The sequence below is a fragment of the Argopecten irradians genome, chromosome 7 (assembly GCF_041381155.1).
Source record: "Argopecten irradians isolate NY chromosome 7, Ai_NY, whole genome shotgun sequence".
Taxonomy (NCBI): Eukaryota; Metazoa; Mollusca; class Bivalvia; order Pectinida; family Pectinidae; genus Argopecten; species Argopecten irradians.
This window is the reverse complement of record NC_091140.1, coordinates 32,891,948-32,914,421: the sequence shown is the minus strand read 5'-3', so window position 1 is coordinate 32,914,421 and position 22,474 is coordinate 32,891,948. Positions and strand designations below refer to the sequence as shown.

The 22,474-nt window shown below is 34.4% G+C and overlaps 1 protein-coding gene across 1 annotated transcript in view; it reads right to left on the bottom strand.

Moving 5' to 3' along the window:
• Positions 1-4,642: 4,642 nt before the first annotated feature.
• The window catches only part of LOC138328190 (DNA repair protein RAD50.L-like), a 37,657-nt gene continuing 19,825 nt past the window's right edge, over positions 4,643-22,474 (bottom strand). The window contains 20 exon segments of the mRNA XM_069274875.1: positions 4,643-5,919; positions 6,505-6,633; positions 6,956-7,089; positions 7,754-7,890; positions 10,963-11,048; positions 11,403-11,455; positions 11,575-11,700; positions 12,215-12,388; positions 12,902-12,971; positions 13,368-13,445; positions 14,018-14,076; positions 14,458-14,538; positions 14,781-14,810; positions 15,539-15,740; positions 16,162-16,219; positions 16,609-16,756; positions 17,085-17,180; positions 21,881-21,994; positions 22,322-22,365; positions 22,368-22,456. Of these exon segments, the coding sequence (XP_069130976.1) occupies positions 5,868-5,919; positions 6,505-6,633; positions 6,956-7,089; positions 7,754-7,890; positions 10,963-11,048; positions 11,403-11,455; positions 11,575-11,700; positions 12,215-12,388; positions 12,902-12,971; positions 13,368-13,445; positions 14,018-14,076; positions 14,458-14,538; positions 14,781-14,810; positions 15,539-15,740; positions 16,162-16,219; positions 16,609-16,756; positions 17,085-17,180; positions 21,881-21,994; positions 22,322-22,365; positions 22,368-22,456 (1,960 nt within the window). The 3' untranslated portion in view covers positions 4,643-5,867.

Here is a 22,474-nt window from a genome sequence, read left to right as displayed (position 1 = left end):
ATCTCTGTACATTAGCTGACATTTACTCCATATTTTCTTTATAGAATGTATGGGACCTTCCACCAGATGACAGAAGTGCAATATGTGATGGCAGCTCGCCCAAAAAGAAAAGGGAAAAACAACTACATGTATCTCTGAGATCAAAACTGACAGTAAAAAAAAAGTCTGTTTGTGATGTACCCATTATGAACCAGAAAGATATATATATATGATTTTCAATAAGGAAGGACAGATTCAAACTTGAAGTACAAACCTAGCATAATTCTTTACTATTATTTCCAGGATGTTTTTTTAATAATTTATTTCTTTTTCACACAAATAAAAAAGGAATAATAATGATTATTGCATGTTTACATACCTTGTATGTATAACTTTTGAATAATTTATGACCAATAAACCAATTAAAATAATATATGTCATTTGTCTGAGTTGTTTAATTATGTAGTGTTCATTTTAGAAATGTTCAAATACAGAAAATAAATAGCAAACAAGACTGGGGCTAGATCAAAGGTTATTTGGGTCAAAAGTCAGTGTCAAGATTTTGGCTCTATAGATATACAGATATCCCTATGTGTAATTATAAAATTTGTTGTGTAATACACATATTGCACATATATAAGAATATCCATATATCTGTAGAGACAATAGCCTGTGGTGCCTGTTGTTAAATTGCATTATTCATTATTGACTATTTTTAAGTTGCAAAGTTTTGATTGAATTAGAAAGGAATAGACTTGACAATAACTTTGATTAGTCCAGGTCAATCAAGGTCTACAGGTAAAAGCGCTTAGCAACTCCACTTAGTGTTTGGAGCAATATCACACTATAAAGGAATTCTGATTGCTTGAATATATAAAAATAAACTAACAAAATAATTTAGTAAAGTTAGATTTTCCATCAGGTTAGACTATATACATAGTGAAAAATTAATTTTTACTGCAATTACTTGATGACATGAGAATCACATGCTATGGTCAGCTTAATATGCTATTTTGAACTCCAGTCATTTTTTATTGACTTAAAATTCAATGCATAATATGTGTACATGTACATTATACAATGTATATGTATGTGCTATTTGTGTATGAATATGATTGTATAAGAAACACCTAGGTTCATTTGATTCAGAGGCAAATTATGGACATCATATAATATGATAGCTATATGGTTCATTGGCAAACTATATGTACATGTACATCACAAATTAAACCAAGAGAGCTGTCTTCATTATCTACACAGAAAATGTATACATAATTGCATATCTGACATTCAGAACTTATAACACACACTAAACCGCCTTATTTCAACCTCAACCCCTTTCTTTCTTTTATTTTTTTTTAATTTTCTGTAATCCTTGAAATCATGTAACCAAATGTTTATAGATTCACCAGAAAAATTTATCATCATGTTTTTAACGAACATGGAGCTTTTCCAACATAAATATCAGCAATATACATACATGTATAAAAGTTTTATACTCGTTTATGGCGGTACATGGTGGGTTTTTTATCACACATTGATATGTATACATGTATACACATATGACTTTGAACAAAAATGCATATAATGTCAAGTTTGCTCTCCGTGCTTATTTTACTTGATTTATTATTGTATTTCATTTGGACCTTTATAAATCAAATGGTTATCCAAGGCAAGTTAAATATCGTCTGAGATATTTATTTAAAAAGTATCACCAGAGATTTACATGTAGATAACCATTTTTGTCTCTATCTAGTACGATGTATCTTGTCTATTTTATTATTTATCTGGTACATTTTTGTACAATTTATTATCTAGTCTAGTACGATGTATTGTATCGCAACACGTATTTTATACGATGTTTAAATACCGTTCCAACAAAAATCCCTCCGGTGGCCCCCGGAAATTAGGCAAAGCATTGTCAACCGATCGCCGTATTGTAAACACTCAAAATGACCGAATGGAAGTATGTGTACACGACAATAATGTATATTTATTGTTCTGGGGGACTCTTTATTCTCATCACAATACAAAACATTCACATGTTCATGATAAGTAACAAGTTCTTCTGCTAACATGAACTACACACTTTTGACTGGGCACGTCATTTCGTTTGGTCTGGAAAGTCACGTGATCGTCTAAGCATTGAAAATGGCGCAGTATGCATATTCAAACACTCTGAATATCGAACTTTTAATCATTAATTTCTTTTGAACTCGGGACTTTTTTGGTGAGTAATTAAGGGAAAGTTGATAACTTTTCATAATATATGTACACTAATTTTCTTTTGTTGATTTACGGATTATGCGGATTTAAACCACAGGGGCCAACTCGATGAAAATGGATATAATCAATTATAGGAAATTTCGAGTAAAATTCTGAGGTTGTGGAAACCGCAGGGACTTGGCACGAAATCGTTCAACCAACAGTATACACACACACATGTATTTTGATACTATAATATATATATATACAATGTATACTGTTGGTTAACAAATTTCGTGCCCTGTCCCTGTGGTGGAAACCACATATCGATCAAATTTAATTGTAGCTAGGGAGAGGCGTCTGGTTGTACAATCCCAACAAACGATTACTAGTATACTGTTCATGTAAGAATACTAGAAAATGGTTTCCGCTACAAACCAAATCTAAATAAGGTCGATAATGAATATTGAATAATAATCAAGCCCCGAGTTTGACGAAGATGTGACTAACACACTATGCCAGTCTTTTCCCTTTCGCAATAATATGTGATATTTTAAAGGAATAAATGAAGGCGTTCATTCCAGTACATTTCTTTTTCTGAATTTTGCACTATTCAGTTCGACCTATGAAGAAATTAGAAATTTAATCGTAGCTATGTAGTCTTTTTTTTCTCAAAAAGTGCTACTAAGTATGTGATAGATAATGATACAACTTTATGTGGTCACCTTAAACAAGAGATCCCAGAGAAATAATGGCGCCCACCACTGAATGATTTATAGCTGTCAAAGAAAAGCCTTTTTAATTTCTCTGCTCTTCCTAAACTATCAGAATCCAAAATGGCCACATATCGGCAATTCTGTCTTCCAAACAGTCCCAAAATGTAATGTGTAAAACTAGGTACAAAGAGGAACAAATGAAATACTTGAGAGAGACCCCTTCAATATTTTCTGAGAACTAACATAAAAACTTGAATTGTCAAAATCCAAGATAGCAGCCTGTCAGCCATCTTGTTTTTGGATCTGTCCAAAACTAGAGTCCACGGGAAACATACGTTTGACACTTGCGAGAGATCCCTTCAGAACTTCCTGACAAGTAGTGGTAACACGAATTGCTAGGTGACAGCAACCCTGACTTTTACAAGAAGTTCTTTCATTTATCAAATTGAGAAGCTAGGGTTTTGAGTAGCTACCTATATGTGGCCCTTTTATTGCTCCTATTTCCCTGGTAGATGAGACAAAACGATTATTTGACCATATATATGTTGATGAGGACATCTGCTTAAATTGATGGGTATTTTCCAATATTTTTGTAACAGCTAGGGTCATTTAAGGATGTGCTAGGTTTAAGAGGTAAAAGAAAGTCACCACACCTACACAGTTAGTACTCGACAACTTGTAGGACTAAATGCTCTACGTTATGTTCCAATACAAGATCTAACAACTCCCTGTTCAGGGTCACCTCAGCATGACCTCTGACCTAGAAATGGAACATCTCAGGATGAATTTGTAGTGGAGCCGAATAACAAGTCTAACTTTAATTAGATTTGAGCCAAGTAGGATTCATATTGAACACCAGAGATGGAGAGCTAGTGGTAATATGCCAACCTCTGACGAGGTCAAATCGGGTGATCACCCATGAAAAAAAACGGGTGAAAGGGTCAAAACAAGGGTCATATGCGAAACAACATTTTAGTGTAATTTTTAACACTTTTTCAAAGCCTTAAATATGCATATATTTATTATTTTCATTTTGTTATTCAATAATATTTATGATGATTTTTTTGTAATAACATAATTAATATCTGATAATTAATAAAAATATTGTATCAAAAAAATCTTTTAAAATAATATTTGATAAAATCCGGATTTTTTGTTCTACACGTGTCCGGTTTCATTATTATCTTTGCCTAAACAAAATGGCGGCCATTATGATTGGCTTGCCTGCTACTGCAACAGGACACCGTTCACGTTTACTATGTTTTACATGTATTCATGTGAGTAAATCTTTGTCTGAAATCACAAGTGTTTGTGCTTTTGAAGAATTTTGAAGAGATTAGATCTGATTTTGAACAGTATTAATTAATATTGGCCCTGTCTAATTTTCCTAACTGGCTCTGGCTAAAAACGATCATAGACATCGTGTAATCCCTATTGAGATTCCTCCTCTAGACTGACATATTAGACTCTGATAGATGCTATCTCGTCGGAATTACGACGAGAGACATCTACTCCAGAGTGCCGAAATAAAAAGAGGCTAGAGGAGGGAATCAGAGATGGAGAGCTAGTGGTAATATGTCAGAGCACTTTTACCACTCCACCACGGTGTCCACACTCCACCACAGCGTCCACACTGGGCTACAGCGGCCCCTCTAAGTTGATGTTGCACACAGATGGACAACAGATGATCAGAATAAGTCACTTTAAATTTTCATGACTAAAACATCAACATAACAATCAAAATTAGTCAGTTGTTTATTTTTTGCATAAATTTAACAAAATAAAACATTTCATATATCAAATCCTTTCAATAACATGAACAAAGCAAATGCTTATCACCAACAATCAACATTTCTGTATCTGATAGACAAAAGATGCTCAACTATGTACTGTAAACCAACTGATTTTCTCGTGATTTACTGGGGAATAAGAATTTTGCTGGCGATTAGAAACTGTGAAAAGTAGTCTTCGTGAAAATGTCTTCTGAGCACAGCTATAATGGCACTATATACTGTTAACGTGGATATTTTCGCGAGTGCTTAATTTTGCGATTTTCACTTATCAACCTTTTGCGGTGTGGTTTTCTCGCGAAAGATACACTTTGCCGGGAAATTTTCGCAATCAAGCGGTCTTCGCGTAATTAGCATAAATTTCCTCCTCGCGAAAATTTCCTCGTTTACAGTACAATAAATCGTTTAGAATAGTCTTTAGAAATGAAAACACAAAATTAAGAAAATTAGTTTACAACAAGGCTTAATAATGACAAGATCTAACAACATACATGTACTAGAATTTTAGTGACATACTTAAAACAGCAAAATGTAGAGCTTTGATAGGCCTATTTATACATGGCACATAGCACTATTAAGAATCATATACATATGATTGGTGTAGTAAACTATCACAAAACCACTAGTATCACGAAATCAAACGTCACATATTTCTGCAAACTTCAATCCATTTTGAATTAGAATGCATACCTAATAATGATTGATTTTGAATAATTTTGCAGCAACAAAAGGTCCAGTCAAATGAAACTTAAGTCTTACACCTGTTTGTTTGCTAATACAGTAAAGTATGGTAGAACTTATGTCACATCGCTATGAGGCTATCACAGTGTCAACAGATTTCAATGAAGTCTGGCCTCACATAAAAAAATTCTTATATTGTTGCCAGTCCACCATGAATCTTGATAACCTTTCAACATACAGAATTTATATTGGCCATGGAGAAATTTGCCACAGCTTGTGTAAAGTTGTTCAGTATTATGATATTCATTACACGACAGAACAGACTGTTCATAGTTGAACTAGTCTATATAAGAGTATAGCATGATCAACAGTAACAGTTCTGGTTGTTCTCCATGGAGATGATTCTGTTTGATCTGGGCTTGAACTTTAGCAGTCAAGATGTCATCAGCAGGCCCTGATCTGACGTCCAATGAAAACTTTGATGGTCATGGCTTCATCAGCGAGCATGTAGGTCTTGAACTTTAGCCTTGACCAGTTGTGAATATCCACTGTAAAAATAATTGTCAAAATAATTATGTAATGCCCCAGCTAAAACTAAATTACTGATTTATGTCTACTGCTAAACAAGTCAAGTCTCTGGAACAAGAGTTATGTCCCCTGCTTAACCAGCTGTATTGAGTTATCTCCCCTGCTAAAACATAGTACAGTGTTATGGAAATCAGGATTATCTTGTGAATACCACATCAATGTGTATTTGTGTGATCACTTAAAAGAATGAAGCTGGGTTATCATGTTAATGTAGTTGAGGTATATGACTGTATACTGTACTATATTGTACTTTTTACAGAGAACAGCCAGAAAAAAAGTAACTTCCTCTTAATTTTACTTTACTTTTATGTAATCACCAAAACATCAGGATAATTAAAAAAAATATATAAGTGGGATGATTTAGAGTATTTTTATAGGATGACATCACCTTATCCATTTTTTTTTTTATAAATTTATCTCAGATTTTGATGAAATCCGAACATATTCCCCCTACTCTTTCTCCATGTATACCTTTTTAACAAAAGCTTTTAGTGATTTTTTCCCCTTTATTCAAATATAATTTGAAAGCACACTCAATAACTTACTTTGAATCTTTGCGGACCTTGAAGAACCAGTCAACGTAGTCAGACCGTCCCAGGAGTTCTACAAAGTCTTCGTCGTGGGTAATAACTACCAGCTGGAAGTTTCTCTGCTCCTTCCTGCTCTTAATAATCCTGAAATCAAGGGCGGACAACTCATTAAATAGCTTGAATGCATGATATTTTACCTAAGAATTAATGACAAAAAATCAAATTATAAATATTTCAATACATTCCAAGCCAATTCAGGATTAATTAGCTGAGAAGAACTAAATGTAAAATATCTTCCTTTACTAATTCATTACAAAGTCAGAAGCATCATCGATTTCTTTAATTTTAATCTTTCAAGTAAAATGGCAATTAAATGCAACAAATTACCACTTTTTCCCAAATGTTCATAGTACAAACAAATGAATCATAAAATACTAGCTCATCAGTGTTTTATCAAAAGCCTTACTCAACAAGTGCGAAAGCCAAACTCTCGATGTTTTCTCTGTCCAGGTTTGTGGTTGGCTCATCCAGTGCCAGCACTCCACAGTTTAGGCAGAATGTCTCGGCCAGGGCCAGACGGATGATTAGAGAGGCCAGCACCTGTAATACAAGTTCTACAGTTAATGATGGCTGTCATATACCATAGAACAAGAACCTACTGCTTGACCAGTGAAAATGTAGAAACACTATAGACCTACAGTTTGTGTGTTAAACTACCAACATGTCAGTGGCACCACTAATTAATAAAATTTTCTTACCAGTTCTTCTCAAATTTCTTTTATGAAAGAAATCCTGTCTTAATTTGATTTCTAACTGGCATACTCAACTGAATTCTGACCCTTGTTCTTACCTTTTGACCAGCACTACAGCGCTCTCTCAGAAATTACAACCCTTGGCCTTACCTTTTGACCTGCACTATAGGGTCCTATCAGAAATTACTGAACTCTGACCATTGGTCTTACCTTTTGACCTGCACTATAGCGTCCTATCAGAAATTACTGAACTCTGACCCTTGGTCTTACCTTTTGACCTGCACTGAAAGCCCTATCAGAAATTAGTGAACTACATCCTCTAACCTTAATTACCTTCCGACCAGCACTACAGCGCCCTCTCAGACATTACTCAACTATGACCCTTGGCCTTACCTTTTGACCAGCACTACAGCACCCTCTCAGACATTACAAAACTCTGACCCTTGACCTTACCTTCTGACCAGCACTACAGCGCCCTCTCAGACATTACTGATTCCGACCCTTGACCTTACCTTCTGACCAGCACTACAGCGCCCTCTCATGTCCAGTGCTGCCTCTCCCTTCAACATGACAACTCTGTAGTTGTATGTCCGCCTCGTCTTCATCCCACCCTCATCCTCATCTGACCTGATTTCGATCGTGTCAATATCTAAAAATAATTATCCAATCACACAAACAGTTTATATTTTCTAGATTGTGTCAATATCCAAAAATAATCTCTCCAACCTCATTATCAGTAAGCTTGACATTTTGTGTTTTGTATGATAAAACATTTTCTCGGACATTGAATAGGTACACATACGTTTACAAGCACAAGTCGTGGCTACATGCTGCCTGGTGATTTGTCAACTACAAAATACCAACTTTAGTTAACAAGGGCACCTTGACACATCTGAAAAAATCCAAAAATAGACACCTTGACACATTCGACTCTATAGCTCACTCATCCACCCCTATAGACACCTTGACACATCTGACTCTATAGTTAACTCATCCATCCTATAGACACCTTGACACATTTGACTCTATAGCTAACTCATCCACCCCTATAGACACCTTGACACATTTGACTCTATAGTTAACTCATCCATCCCTATAGACACCTTGACACATCTGACTCTATAGTTAACTCATCCATCCCTAAAGACACCTTGACACATCTGACTCTATAGCTAACTCATCCATCCCTATAGACACCTTGACACATCTGACTCTATATAGCTAACTCATCCACCCCTATAGACACCTTGACACATTTGACTCTATAGCTAACTCATCCACCCCTATAGACACCTTGACACATTTGACTCTATAGCTAACTCATCCATCCCTATCCCTATAGACACCTTGACACATTTGACTCTATAGCTAACTCATCCACCCCTATAGACACCTTGACACATCTGACTCTATAGCTAACTCATCCACCCCTATAGACACCTTGACACATCTGACTCTATAGCTAACTCATCCACCCCTATAGACACCTTGACACATCTGACTCTATAGCTAACTCATCCACCCCTATAGACACCTTGACACATCTGACTCTATAGCTAACTCATCCACCCCTATAGACACCTTGACACATTTGACTCTATAGCTAACTCATCCACTCCTATAGACACCTTGACACATCTGACTCTATAGCTAACTCATCCACCGCTATAGACACCTTGACACATTTGACTCTATAGCTAACTCATCCACCTCTATAGACACCTTGACACATTTGACTCTATAGCTAACTCATCCACCCCTATAGACACCTTGACACATCTGACTCTATAGCTAACTCATCCACCCCTATAGACACCTTGACACATCTGACTCTATAGCTAACTCATCCACCCCTATAGACACCTTGACACATTTGACTCTATAGCTAACTCATCCACCCCTATAGACACCTTGACACATCTGACTCTATAGCTAACTCATCCACCCCTATAGACACCTTGACACATTTGACTCTATAGCTAACTCATCCACCCCTATAGACACCTTGACACATCTGACTCTATAGCTAACTCATCCACCCCTATAGACACCTTGACACATCTGACTCTATAGCTAACTCATCCACCCCTATAGACACCTTGACACATCTGACTCTATAGCTAACTCATCCACCCCTATAGACACCTTGACACATTTGACTCTATAGCTAACTCATCCACCCCTATAGACACCTTGACACATTTGACTCTATAGCTAACTCATCCACCCCTATAGACACCTTGACACATTTGACTCTATAGCTAACTCATCCACCTCTATAGACACATTTGACTTATAGCTAACTCATCCACCCCTATAGACACCTTGACACATTTGAATCTATAGCTAACTCATCCACCCCTATAGACACCTTGACACATTTGACTCTATAGCTAACTCATCCACCCCTATAAATCCACCCCTATAGACACCTTGACACATCTGACTCTATAGCTAACTCATCCACCCCTATAGACACCTTGACACATCTGACTCTATAGCTAACTCATCCACCCCTATAGACACCTTGACACATCTGACTCTATAGCTAACTCATCCACCCCTATAGACACCTTGACACATCTTCCATCCTATAGACACCTTGACACATCTGACTCTATAGCTAACTCATCCACCCCCTATAGACACCTTGACACATCTGACTCTATAGCTAACTCATCCACCCCTATAGACACCTTGACACATCTGACTCTATAGCTAACTCATCCACCCCTATAGACACCTTGACACATCTGACTCTATAGCTAACTCATCCATCCCTATAGACACCTTGACACATCTGACTCTATAGCTAACTCATCCACCCTATAGACACCTTGACACATCTGACTCTATAGCTAACTCATCCATCCCTATAGACACCTTGACACATCTGACTCTATAGCTAACTCATCCACCCCTATAGACACCTTGACACATCTGACTCTATAGCTAACTCATCCCATCCCTATAGACACCTTGACACATCTGACTCTATAGCTAACTCATCCATCCCTATAGACACCTTGACACATCTGACTCTATAGCTAACTCATCCATCCCTATAGACACCTTGACACATCTGACTCTATAGCTAACTCATCCACCCCTATAGACACCTTGACACATCTGACTCTATAGCTAACTCATCCACCCTATAGACACCTTGACAATCTGACTCTATAGCTAACTCATCCACCCCTATAGACACCTTTGACACATCTGACTCTATAGCTAACTCATCCATCCACCCCTATAGACACCTTGACACATCTGACTCTATAGCTAACTCATCCACCCCTATAGACACCTTGACACATCTGACTCTATAGCTAACTCATCCACCCCTATAGACACCTTGACACATCTGACTCTATAGCTAACTCATCCACCCTATAGACACCTTGACACATCTGACTCTATAGCTAACTCATCCACCCCTATAGACACCTTGACACATCTGACTATAGCTAACTCATCCACCCCTATAGACACCTTGACACATCTGACTCTATAATTAACACATCCACCCCTATAGACACCTTGACACATCTGACTCTATAATTAACACATCCACCCCTATAGACACCTTTGAGCTCTTCTGTTTCAAAGGCTGGAATAGTCCATTATGAATTTTTAGGGGTAAATAAGTTAAAAGATATTCAAAAAAGTGTTGCAAACATCAGGGAGGTAGAAAGAGCAGAACAATACATGTACCTACCATTGCCACGGTACGTGTTTGTCCACAGCTCACGAATAATCTTGTTTATTTCATCCATCTTCAGATTGTGGTAACTCATGATAGCCCTGAAAGAGTGAAATCAAGCTATTGTCAAGTTTTTCTATTAATAATTTGCTTGTATTCTAGAGAGAATCATGTGTGAATTTGTTGACGGTATGTTCTGTGTATAATACCTTTTTCTTCTATATGATTATGAAAGGTAAGTTATAAGTAATTTACAGTGTTTATCACATCAGTTAATTTAAACATTCAAATTAATCAATATGAGTTTTTATGCTTATTATGAAAAAAACAAAAACAGCAAAAATATTTTATGATTAATTATAAATAATTATAAATTATGCAGACAATTAAGTATCAATCTTTTATGTTTGTTTTATGTTTGAGCATTTATAAATAAAGAGTAGATTGGTACATACTTGTCAAGTGCCTTGTAATATTTCTCCAAGTCACTGTTAGCTAGTTCGGTCGTCTGGAAAAATAAAATGAAATTTTACATTGCTAGCCAGACTCTCCTTCATTTGAAATGTTTTGATGATCTAGATTCAGACCAAAAGTATTAAGCCCCAAGGCTAAACAAAAGTTACATACCCTGAGGAGAATCATTTTGTCACGGTACTTCTGTGTGGCATCCTTGTACATTTCGCCCTGTAGTTCCTTCTTCAAGGCTCGGATCTGATCCTCAAATCCACGCTGTCGACCCACAACTAAATGTTTCTATGGAAATCAACAGGATGTCAGATAAGTGTTGTAGGGAATGGAGGTAAAGGTCAGCTGGATTTGGTGTGTATGTATTTTTGTGCGTGTAGGATATCGGAGAGTTGTAAATGTGTCTCTATTGATTAATGGTATGCCTTTGTTTTATAGGTCTTTAAGTGTCTGTTGATAAAAATCTTTTTAAAAAAGAAAGTTCTGAGAAATTTGTGCGACTCCACTCAATATCACAAAATTATACAGTGAAATACTGGTACAGTTATAACAAACCTTTGGGGACCGACAATATTACTTTGTTATAAGCTCAGTTCAGTATAAACACATCACAAACATCAAATAAAAAGATTAACGGGGAATGAAAATACTACTTATAACCATGAATTTATTGTATGACTGTTAGCTATAAATGTGTTTACTGTATACAGCTACAAAAGAATTTTTAGCTTAAATTTCTAAGTTTATTTGTATCTTCCTTTTAATGAGGAAATAAGATGGACAGATAATAAATCATTCTTACCTCCTTGATGAGGTCCTCCTGTTGGTTGATGAGACGTTTCCTGTCCCGCTCCAGATTGTGAGCGTCCACACCACCTAACTGCTCCAGAAGCTCACCAAGGACCTTTTTCACCTTCTCAATCTCTCGGTGTTTCTTCCTCAGTGATAAATTATCCAGTAACTCACGCTCACGCACCTGTAGACATTTTCAAAAATATTTTTACAAAATAAAACAAAATATTTTCTTCAAATCAGAGATGAAAGAGACTTTATGGTTTATTTTAATGTCATTATCTCTTGTCATGAGCATTTGAATTCTGTAGCTCCCCTTACCAATATTACAGTAATAAATACCTGTTGAGTTTGTCCAGATACTAGTTTAAATTAATAAATACCTGTTGAGTTGCAAGATCTTTGTTGAGTTTATCAATACCAGTTAATAAATACCTGTTGAGTTTGCCAGATTTTTGTTGAGTTTATCGATACCAGTAATAAATACCTGTTGAGTTGCCAGATCTTTGTTGAGTTTATCAATACCAGTAATAAATACCTGTTGAGTACCAGATCTTTGTTGAGTTTGTCGATACCATAAATACCTAATAAATACCTGTTGAGTTGCCAGATCTTTGTTGAGTTTGTCGATACCAGTAATAAATACCTGTTGAGTTGCCAGATCTTTGTTGAGTTTGTCGATACCAGTAATAAATACCTGTTGAGTTGCCAGATCTTTGTTGAGTTTGTCGATACCAGTAATCACTTTCTCCTGTTGGTATGCCAATCTTTGTTGAGGTTTATCAATACCAGAATAAATACCTGTTGAGTTGCCAGATTTTTTTGAGTTTATCAATACCAGTAATAAATGCTAGAGTACCTGTTGAGTTGTCAAGTTGCCAGATTTTTTTGTTGCCAGCATCTTTGTCGAGTACCCAGTAATAAATACCTGTTGAGTGCCAAATTAAATTGTTGAGATTATCAATACCAGTAATAAATTACCTGTTGAGTTGCCAGATCTTTGTTGAGTTTATCGATACCAGTAATAAATACCTGTTGAGGGTTGCCAGATCTTTGTTGAGTTTTGTCAATACCAGTCGGATAAATACCTGTTGAGCATTGCCAGATCTTTGTTGAGTTTGTCGATACCAGCTTTCCTCTTTCTCCTGTTATACTCTTTCAACTTTTCCATCCTTTTTCCTATCTGTACAAGTTCCTCTCTCTTTTGTTCCAGCATGTCTTCTTTCCCAGACTGAATATATCTGATAAAGAAAATGATTGTGTGCGCTCAAAAGACAATGGTATATCGTGATGTGTTCTTTTAAGACTACAGTAATGTAAACTGTCATACGAAATCAAATTTATTGACTTGATGAAAATCACATTTATCGTTCATAACCCAACATTTATCTAAGGTGTGTCCCACTTGTAACTACTTAGCTGCATAAGTACAAGTTACATCACTAAGATACGTACAGAATAGTCAGTTATTTTCATGGTTCAAATTTTTGTGAATTTGACCTAATAAATAATGGGAGCACTTATTTGAATTTAAAAAAAAAATTAAAATTCACGATCTGGCTTTAATGGTATGATTATATCGTATATTCTATGATTCAATTAATTTTTCTATTATTTGGGAATAAATTTTTCCCAATGTAAAACTAAATTGCACAAATATCTTACCCATAACAATGACTACCTGTACAGTAATATACACTTTTGAATGATCCTGTTGGATTTCCTTAGTAAAACAGTTTTGAAAGGAAACAAATATGAAAACTCTATATTCAATTAACTTAAGCTCTTTTCGAATATCTACAGATAAACTTACACCTTCATGTCTTGGTTCACAGTCTTCACCTTGGTGGCGTCACTTTTGACCTTGTCAATCTACACAAAGAAACATTTCAATAGTGAAACCATCTTTCTTTTTTTAAACAATCGGTTCACTGAATAGTTCAGATAACCAACAGTTCTAAAATAACATCAGTAAAAAGATAATATTAGGGAATGTGTTGAAGGATATGCCAGGTTCAATGTGGCAACTGCCCCACATGGGATTCAAACTCATGACCCAAGTGCTTGTGGTAATATGTCTGGACATCTTAACCACTTGGCAACTGCAGTCCCGATATGCAGGCCCAGATTATGCAGTAAAACAAAAGTATATGTAATAGTACAAATGGTGTATGCTTTTTATTTTACATGTAACATCAACAATGCCAAGCTAGTTTATTACAAATTTATAATACTTGAAGAAACAAAGTTTACCATGGCTTTTGTTTGTTCCATTTGGTCTTCCTTAGCCTCTACTATATTCTGTTTCTCCTTGGCTGCTTTATCTATCTGATTCTGTAATGTATAAATAATGCTAGTACAATATTAATATATGATAATCTATTTCTCCTTCAGGCTCTTGTCATATATATGGTACAGATATGAACTCATATAATGTATATGATGATTCTCTGAGATGAGTGTGACAATTTGATACAATTTAAATACTATTAGGTTTATGATATCATTTTTCCCCCCAGTAATATCTATAATAACAATAATCCACTACCTAAAAAAATTATTGCGTTTAATCTTACCTGTAGTGGTTTGATCTGTGTAGCGGCCTCCTGGAACACAAATATCAAACTTTAGACTTTCTACACCAGTCAGTATTCATGAGAAAGAATATCATTTACAGAAAATTATTTGTCTTTGGTGACGTTGGAGTTCATTAAAAATCATTTAACTTTTGTTATTCATGTAAAACTATTGATCTTTATCTTTCTTGTTTTAAATGTAAAAATTTTTATCTGCTGTGTTCTACAAGTAAAATTTTTTATTTTCTATGTTATTCATGTAAAATTATTTATCTGTTGTGTTCTTCATGTAAAATTATTTATCTGCTGTGTTCTTCATCTAAAATTATTTATCGGCTGTGTTCTTCATGTAAAATTATTTATCTTCTGTGTTATTCATGTAAAATTATTTATCTGATGTGTTCTTCATATAAAATTATTTATCTGCTGTGTTCTTCATGTAAAATTATTTATCTGCTGTGTTCAGTGAATTATTTATGTTCCGTATCATAAGATAGAAAACTTTCACATCAAACTTCCTATATTCCCACATTCCTTTATGCTGTGTTCATTGTTGGTCCCCCGAGGTTCGTTATAGCTGTGTTTTATTGTATCAAACACGTGGTTGCATCAGATCATAAAATAGACAAACGGTACAACATACCACCAGTGGTGACACTGATAGAGATATGAAAACTAAAGAGGGAAAGTCAGACACTTTATATACCGCTTGGCAACAACAAAAACAACCCCTTTCGTTGTGACCAAATAAAACAAACCTTGATTTCCTTTTCATATATTTCATTCTCGCTGAGGAGTGTAGCTTTGTCTGATTCGAGTTTGTATCTCTGCTGGAGATCATTGTCAATCTGAAGCTTTTCTTCCCTAAGGGAGTTGATGTTGCTTTTCAAACGTTGGACTTCCTCGGAATGGTCGTTCAATTTTTGCCTCTTGTGGTCTAATTTTCTGGTTATGGTATCTCTGTGGGAAAAAAACCCCAATAAAAAATATGTGCTATTCCCTGATCTTGTCAGTCTTTGTAAGTATAATTAGTATTTCATATGTATTTGCTTATTACAAATGGTTACAAAAAACATATTCAACCCAATAAACACCATAGTCTCTGTAAGTATCATTTTTCCTTTTTAAGGCATCAATTTTATATTCATTCTATTATAAGTGCCCCCTTATCTTTTAACATTGTGCCCCCTTACTTTTAACATTTAAGATCTAGAGCCCAAAACAGTGTCTATGAATCTTTGAACTCCAATCAGATATAAACTTCAATTCTTTGTGTCTTTATTCAAGTCAAACAAGAATCACTCATATAGGATTTACTACATCAGGAAAGTAATATCAGTTATTCCAATGTGTTGTACTGAATATGTACTAGGATACTCACACTTTCATCTGTATATCCTCCTTTTCATCGATGACATTTTGAAGAGTTCTTCCCGAATCTGAAATGACATTAAATAATGCAATCAATTTTTTCAAGACAAATAGAAAATACTCTATTAAAGGAAATAAACAATTTTACTAAATGAACTTCTACTTATGAATTTTTGGTTCTTTTTTAAACAAAACCCTTCCTCCAAAAGTAATTTTATGTAAAACTTTCTGATTGTATTATCTTCCTTGCAAAAGTCAATTTCCTAAAAGAGTTACCTCCCCCTAATTAAGTCAATTTTCTGAATGAATTACCTCCCCAGACAAAATTTCAGAATGATTTATATTCTCCTAATAAAGTTAACTTTCTGAATTAATTATCACCCCCTAACAAGTTAACATTCCAAATGAATTATTTTCCCACCTCCAAAAAATTTACTTTCTTTTCTGAATAAATTACCTCCCCCTGATAAAGTTGCAGCCTGAGTGGCTATCCTTTTCTCCAGCTCTGTCACCTCGCCATGGTAACGGTCCATGAGGACGACGTCTGGCTGGATTTGTTTGGCCATGTCATGGTCCTGTTCCTTCGTTTCGTGGTCATCAGTGAACTGAAACATGGAAGGAACATTTTCTATCATTCCCTGTATTGAACCCAGTATCCCTGTTAATACGTAATTCACATCAGATGTTGCTGTTCTCTACTTTTATATTTCTTCATTCTCCATATTGAACTATTATTATTCATGCCATGTAACTTTCTTTCCTATTTCTTTGCTCACTGTATTGAACACTACATGCATGTCATAACTTACATCTGATACAGATTTTCTCAGCTTTTCTACTTCGTTTTACCCTCTATTGAACCCAATCATGCCATGTTAATTACTTAATTTTTGTTCCCTTTTTGAAACCTATCCTAAATGTTACATAACTTACATCTGATATGGCTGTTCTCAGCTTTTCTATTTCTTCGTTCACCTTCCTCACTTTACTCTTCATTTCTGGAATTTCTTTTTCCTCCAAAACGCTCATCTACAACAGATATTAACAATTAATGCTACAGACATGTATCTCATACTAAAATATCCAACTATATCCAGAATCTCTGGTACTGAAGTATTATTTGTTTTTCTGATTTAGAGAAAGTTTGACAAGCAAAATGATTTAGTATCATTGTTATAATGGGCCTAATTCATGTACCACTCGATACCCATTAACCTCTGCGCAGGACTTATGTCTCCATGGTTGATAGAACACAACTCTTTGAAATTTTCTCGCATAAATGACGCTAGAGCAGGATATCATCTTTTAGTGTCATTCTTTCATCAATAGAAACAATAGTCACACACAAACATTATCAGATATCAAGTGAAATTAAATAATTTTTTGTACATTATACAGTGAAATTAAATAATTTTTTGTACATTATATTAATATGAAGTGAAATTAAAGAATTTTTTGTGCATTATATTAATATCAAGTTGAAAATTAAAGAATTTTTTGTACATTATATTAATGTCAAGTGAAACTAGAACACTGACATGTCAGAAAGGGCCCCGCTATGTGTCTGACGTGCTTAAGTGGAAAAGTAGTATTTTGACAACGAATTCTTCCGTGTTAGCTATATGTTGCTAATAAATAATTAATGTCAACATTAAAGAATTTTTTGTACATTATATTAATCCGCATCTCGATGCGGGGCCCTAATTAAATATTTTTTTTGTACATTATATCAATATCAAGTGAAATTAAAGAATTTTTTGTACATCATATTAATATCAAGTGAAATTAAAGAATTTTTTGTACATTATATTAAGTGAATAGTCGGGCAAAGGAAACCAGTCTAAATGCGTTCTTTGGCCTTCCAAAAGTCATTGTATACCATAATGATGGTCAAGTTCTGCTTACGGTGTCCAGTTTTGACCATTGAAATTTTGGGGAAGCGTCGTGTCGGTTTCGTTTCGTGTGATAAACCACTAATGCGGTATGCAAATTGTTGTTTTGAGATGATACATTTGATGCAAATGAAGTATTCTTACATTAATGACAATGCTTTGTAATCATTTTTCGATAAAAGCATCTTGTACATGGAAATCGACACAAATATTCGGCCGATGCAGAGATGGGGCACGGCAAGGGGCAATTATTGCAGCATCGCATTCGTCGTATTTTACATCAACCGAATCATGAAGGTTAAATACAAATAATTGTAACATAATTTCCCATTTAAAACCACACGAAAACGTTCCATAGAACGTCCATGCATGTAGCTGTCAAAGATGTGAAAATAAATTAGCTCATACATAGATATTTTACAAGTACAATATATGTGTTCAATTATTCGTGTAGTTTTTTGCAGAGATTTAATTAAATTATCTATGTCTCTGGTTGTTTTTTTTAAACAATATTTGAGTTCTGGAGAGAGATGACATGAATGTCCAGCTGGAAGGAAAGAAACTTTTATGATGTATATGTATCGTACAATGTATATATGTAAACGTACATTCCATGTAGCTGCTATAGAATTACAACTAGGAAATTCTCTCAAACATTGATAATATTTAATTCTTCACATTCATGTAGGCCTATGCTGTGAGAATTAACACATCATATATATTTCCAGAAAACATATAGGCCTACATGTATGTTACTTTCCTTTTCTGTTGTTTCCTGTTCTTTTTTGTGCTCTGGAGAAAAAGATGATTGAGTTGAAGAAAAGTAATTAATTAAGAGAAATGTTCACCACAGTACTTTGTCTGTAGCCAAGGGGTTCTATACTGTTTTAATAGTCCAGTAATTAATAAATAAATTGAAAATTTCAAAATTAAGATGAAATTGTAAATTCCATTTTTGAATGAAGTGGTTCCCCTCCTTTGAGAGTACACAGTGTAATACCTGAATAGGAACCTGAAATAACATGACAATCAATCAGGTATGTGTGTGTTGGGGGGGCGTGTGTTGGGGGGTGGGGGGGCTAAAAGACAGAAGAATCATGAGGTTGGAAGTTGTAACTTGTGTGTGGGGGTTGAAATATAGAAGAAATAGCTACAGATAACTGGAAGTGGAAGGGTGCTTTATCATTGATCTGGTCATTGCATATTTGGGGTTTACATGGCTTTTTTTTGGTTACTTAGTCTCATTGATTTTGGAGCAACTTTGAATCCATATGGTACTGTATATCTTTCTTTTTTCCATGTGTAGCTATTTCTTCTGTATTTCACCCCTCTGCCCAAGTCACAACTTCCCAATAGGTACCACTTTTTTGTTTAGGTAATCAAATCAAAGACAGATGTACATAGTACTACTACATTTTAGTCTATGTGTTTGTAATCACTGTTACTACAGTATTAATACATAAATGGTCTATGTACAAGTTACACATAGACAATAAATGTGAAATTTGGTTCAGACAAAAAGATTTTTAACATTTCAGATAACTTGCTAGTTTTTTTTATGGTTTTATTTATATGTTGAGTCTACTCTCTTGTAAAGTAGTATTTAGAAATCCTAAGACAATGGTATCTATATTGCTATATGTAAAAAAAATCCTTATATTTTAAAAGTAATTGAAAAGCTATCTCACAAGCCCTGACAAACAAATGGGCAGGCATATGGATGCAAGAATTATAATCACTGGATCTAGAGGACTAGTATAAACAAATATTTCTACAAAGTTAAACAATGCAAAAGTATTGCATCATAATTTTATTTAATGATTACAGTTGAAAGGAACATTTAATAAATTAATACTGTTTAAATGTTCTGTTCATGATCTTCTAGGTCCATATTGGAAAAGTTTACTTTCAAGAGCACTCAAATCAACATTCTTCAGTCTTCATATGATGCTAATTGTATGTATATGTATACATACACTTGTATACAGGTCCAAGGGTTGAACTTTCTGTATTCATGTCACTATGCATGCATGGTGCCTGAAAAAAAGAACCAACAATTTTTTATATCTGTTGAATATGACAAAAATTGAAATGATCAATTTCAAATATATATAAATGAATAAATGTAGGTTCATTCTACAGGTTTTTTTTTATTTTAGAGAAAACATTTTATAAGTTGTGAATGTGTCACTGATGCATTTGATAGAATCAAATATTGTTTCAAAAAAGATACAAAATTCATTATCTATAGTTCCAACAAAAATTCAGAATAATTATAAATGATACATGGCTGCAGTACATTTCAACTCTGTAAAGTTTGTCATATACACATGAACCAGGTACAGTTGTAATAAAATATACAAACACTATTTATTATTATGACCAGAAATAATACTGTATGTGTCCTCCAAATACATCTAAAGAACAAGCTAAAACCTACATGTACATATGTATATGTGTATATCAGAACATATACAATACAATTTTACCAATTAACCTACAATGTAAATCCTATATACAATGTATGTGTATAACACTACCAGAACATGTACAGAACAAAAATTTACAAATTAAAAATCTATAAATATATACATCAGAACTGTATGAATTGACCGGTAGCATAATATTATAGATTAATTGAAACAAATCTTAGCTTGATAATGCACTAGCGGTTACATTCTAACTGTACATGCATTACAACGGTACATTTTATAAATATACAGGGCATTCATTACCCTAAAGAGGCCCCACGAAAGAACCGCTATTTACCCCAGGGTTACGTTTTACGCGATTGGGGAACAGGTATGAAACATGTGACCATATGTGACCACTCATTTATGAAAAAATACTGCTAGGGACTATTTACATAATGATCAAAATACGAAGACTCACTCACTATCAGCTGAGCAGGGAGTACCGGGTAGTAGGCCTAGGTACGTACAGTAGCGGTCCGGAGCCGCTTACTCGTTTGAACTGTTCTCTTCACTATAGCAAGTTGTATTAACACTCTCCATGCGTCGTAATGTTTACCGAGTCAGTTGTTGGGATTGTCGCTGCTCCATTGCCTTTTCTTTCGCATTTTAGGTGAGTCAGTTGGTTGTTTTGGCGGAAACCTTTTGGATCAAAACTACGGTAGCCATGTTTTGTTTACTACGGAGAGTGATGGATGTTGCGCATGCGTTAAGATTGAACTGCACTCATAGCCGGTCGGGAGGACTTTTAGGATTCCCATAGATATTATTATTTTCTTCGCATGTACAGCGATTTTGACGGAAAGTTTTATTTTTCTAATTCATAAGAAATTATACCGGATATATTAATACCATTTTTACCGATTTTACAGTCACTTGCCCGACTATTCGCTTTAATATCAAGTGAAATTAAAGAATTTTTTGTACATCATATTAAATATCAAGTGAAATTAAAGAATTTTTTGTACATTATATTAATGTCAAGTGAAATTAAAGAATTTTTGTACATTATATTAATATCAAGTGAAATTAAAGAATTTTTTGTACATTATATTAATGTCAAGTGAAATTAAATATTTTTTTGTACATCATATTAATATCAAGTGAAATTAAAGAATTTTTTGTACATTATATTAATGTCAAGTGAAATTAAAGAATTTTTTGTACATTATTATTAATATCAAGTGAAATTAAAGAATTTTTTTGTACATTATATTAATGTCAAGTGAAATTAAAGAATTTTTTGTACATTATATAATATCAAGTGAAATTAAAGAATTTTTTGTACATTATATTAAGAATTAATTCTAATCAAGTAACAGATATCACAGATCAGTAGACTGTTATTGAAGAAACTCTCTCTTACATTTTCCCTAAGGGGTTTGAGTTGCATCATGGCGTCATATTTCTTCTCATATTCCAACAGGTCTTTTTCAGCTTTTCTTAATTTGGTGGGCACCTGGCGCAGTTTCTCCTTCAACTGTAAAGGACAATGGAAAAATATCTAAGTCTACATATCTATAAGTGTAAGTAAATCATTATCTAGTAGAATATCAAATCAAGAATGTTATTCCATGACTTGTGCTATCATGTTTTTATAATATTATTTATGGTATTGCTAATGAATTTCATAAATCCACTTCACAAAATTAAAAATTGAATAGAAAAAAATTGGCCCACAGAATTACCATCATTGATTGTATTAATGTGAACCACTAAGACTATATAATATGAATATCATTATTATAGAATGGCCGATATAAAATATATAAATGTAACACAATTTCTTCAGTCTCTGATATGTTACCTCCAGGACAAGTTCCTTGGTTTCCTGTTCTGTGTCAAACTCCGTCGACATAGAGGGCAGCACGGTTCTTCTTGTTCTAGTTTTTCGACATACTTCTTGTAGAAATGCTCGGCACCCAGCAGAGACCCCTTGGAACTATCAACATATAAAGAT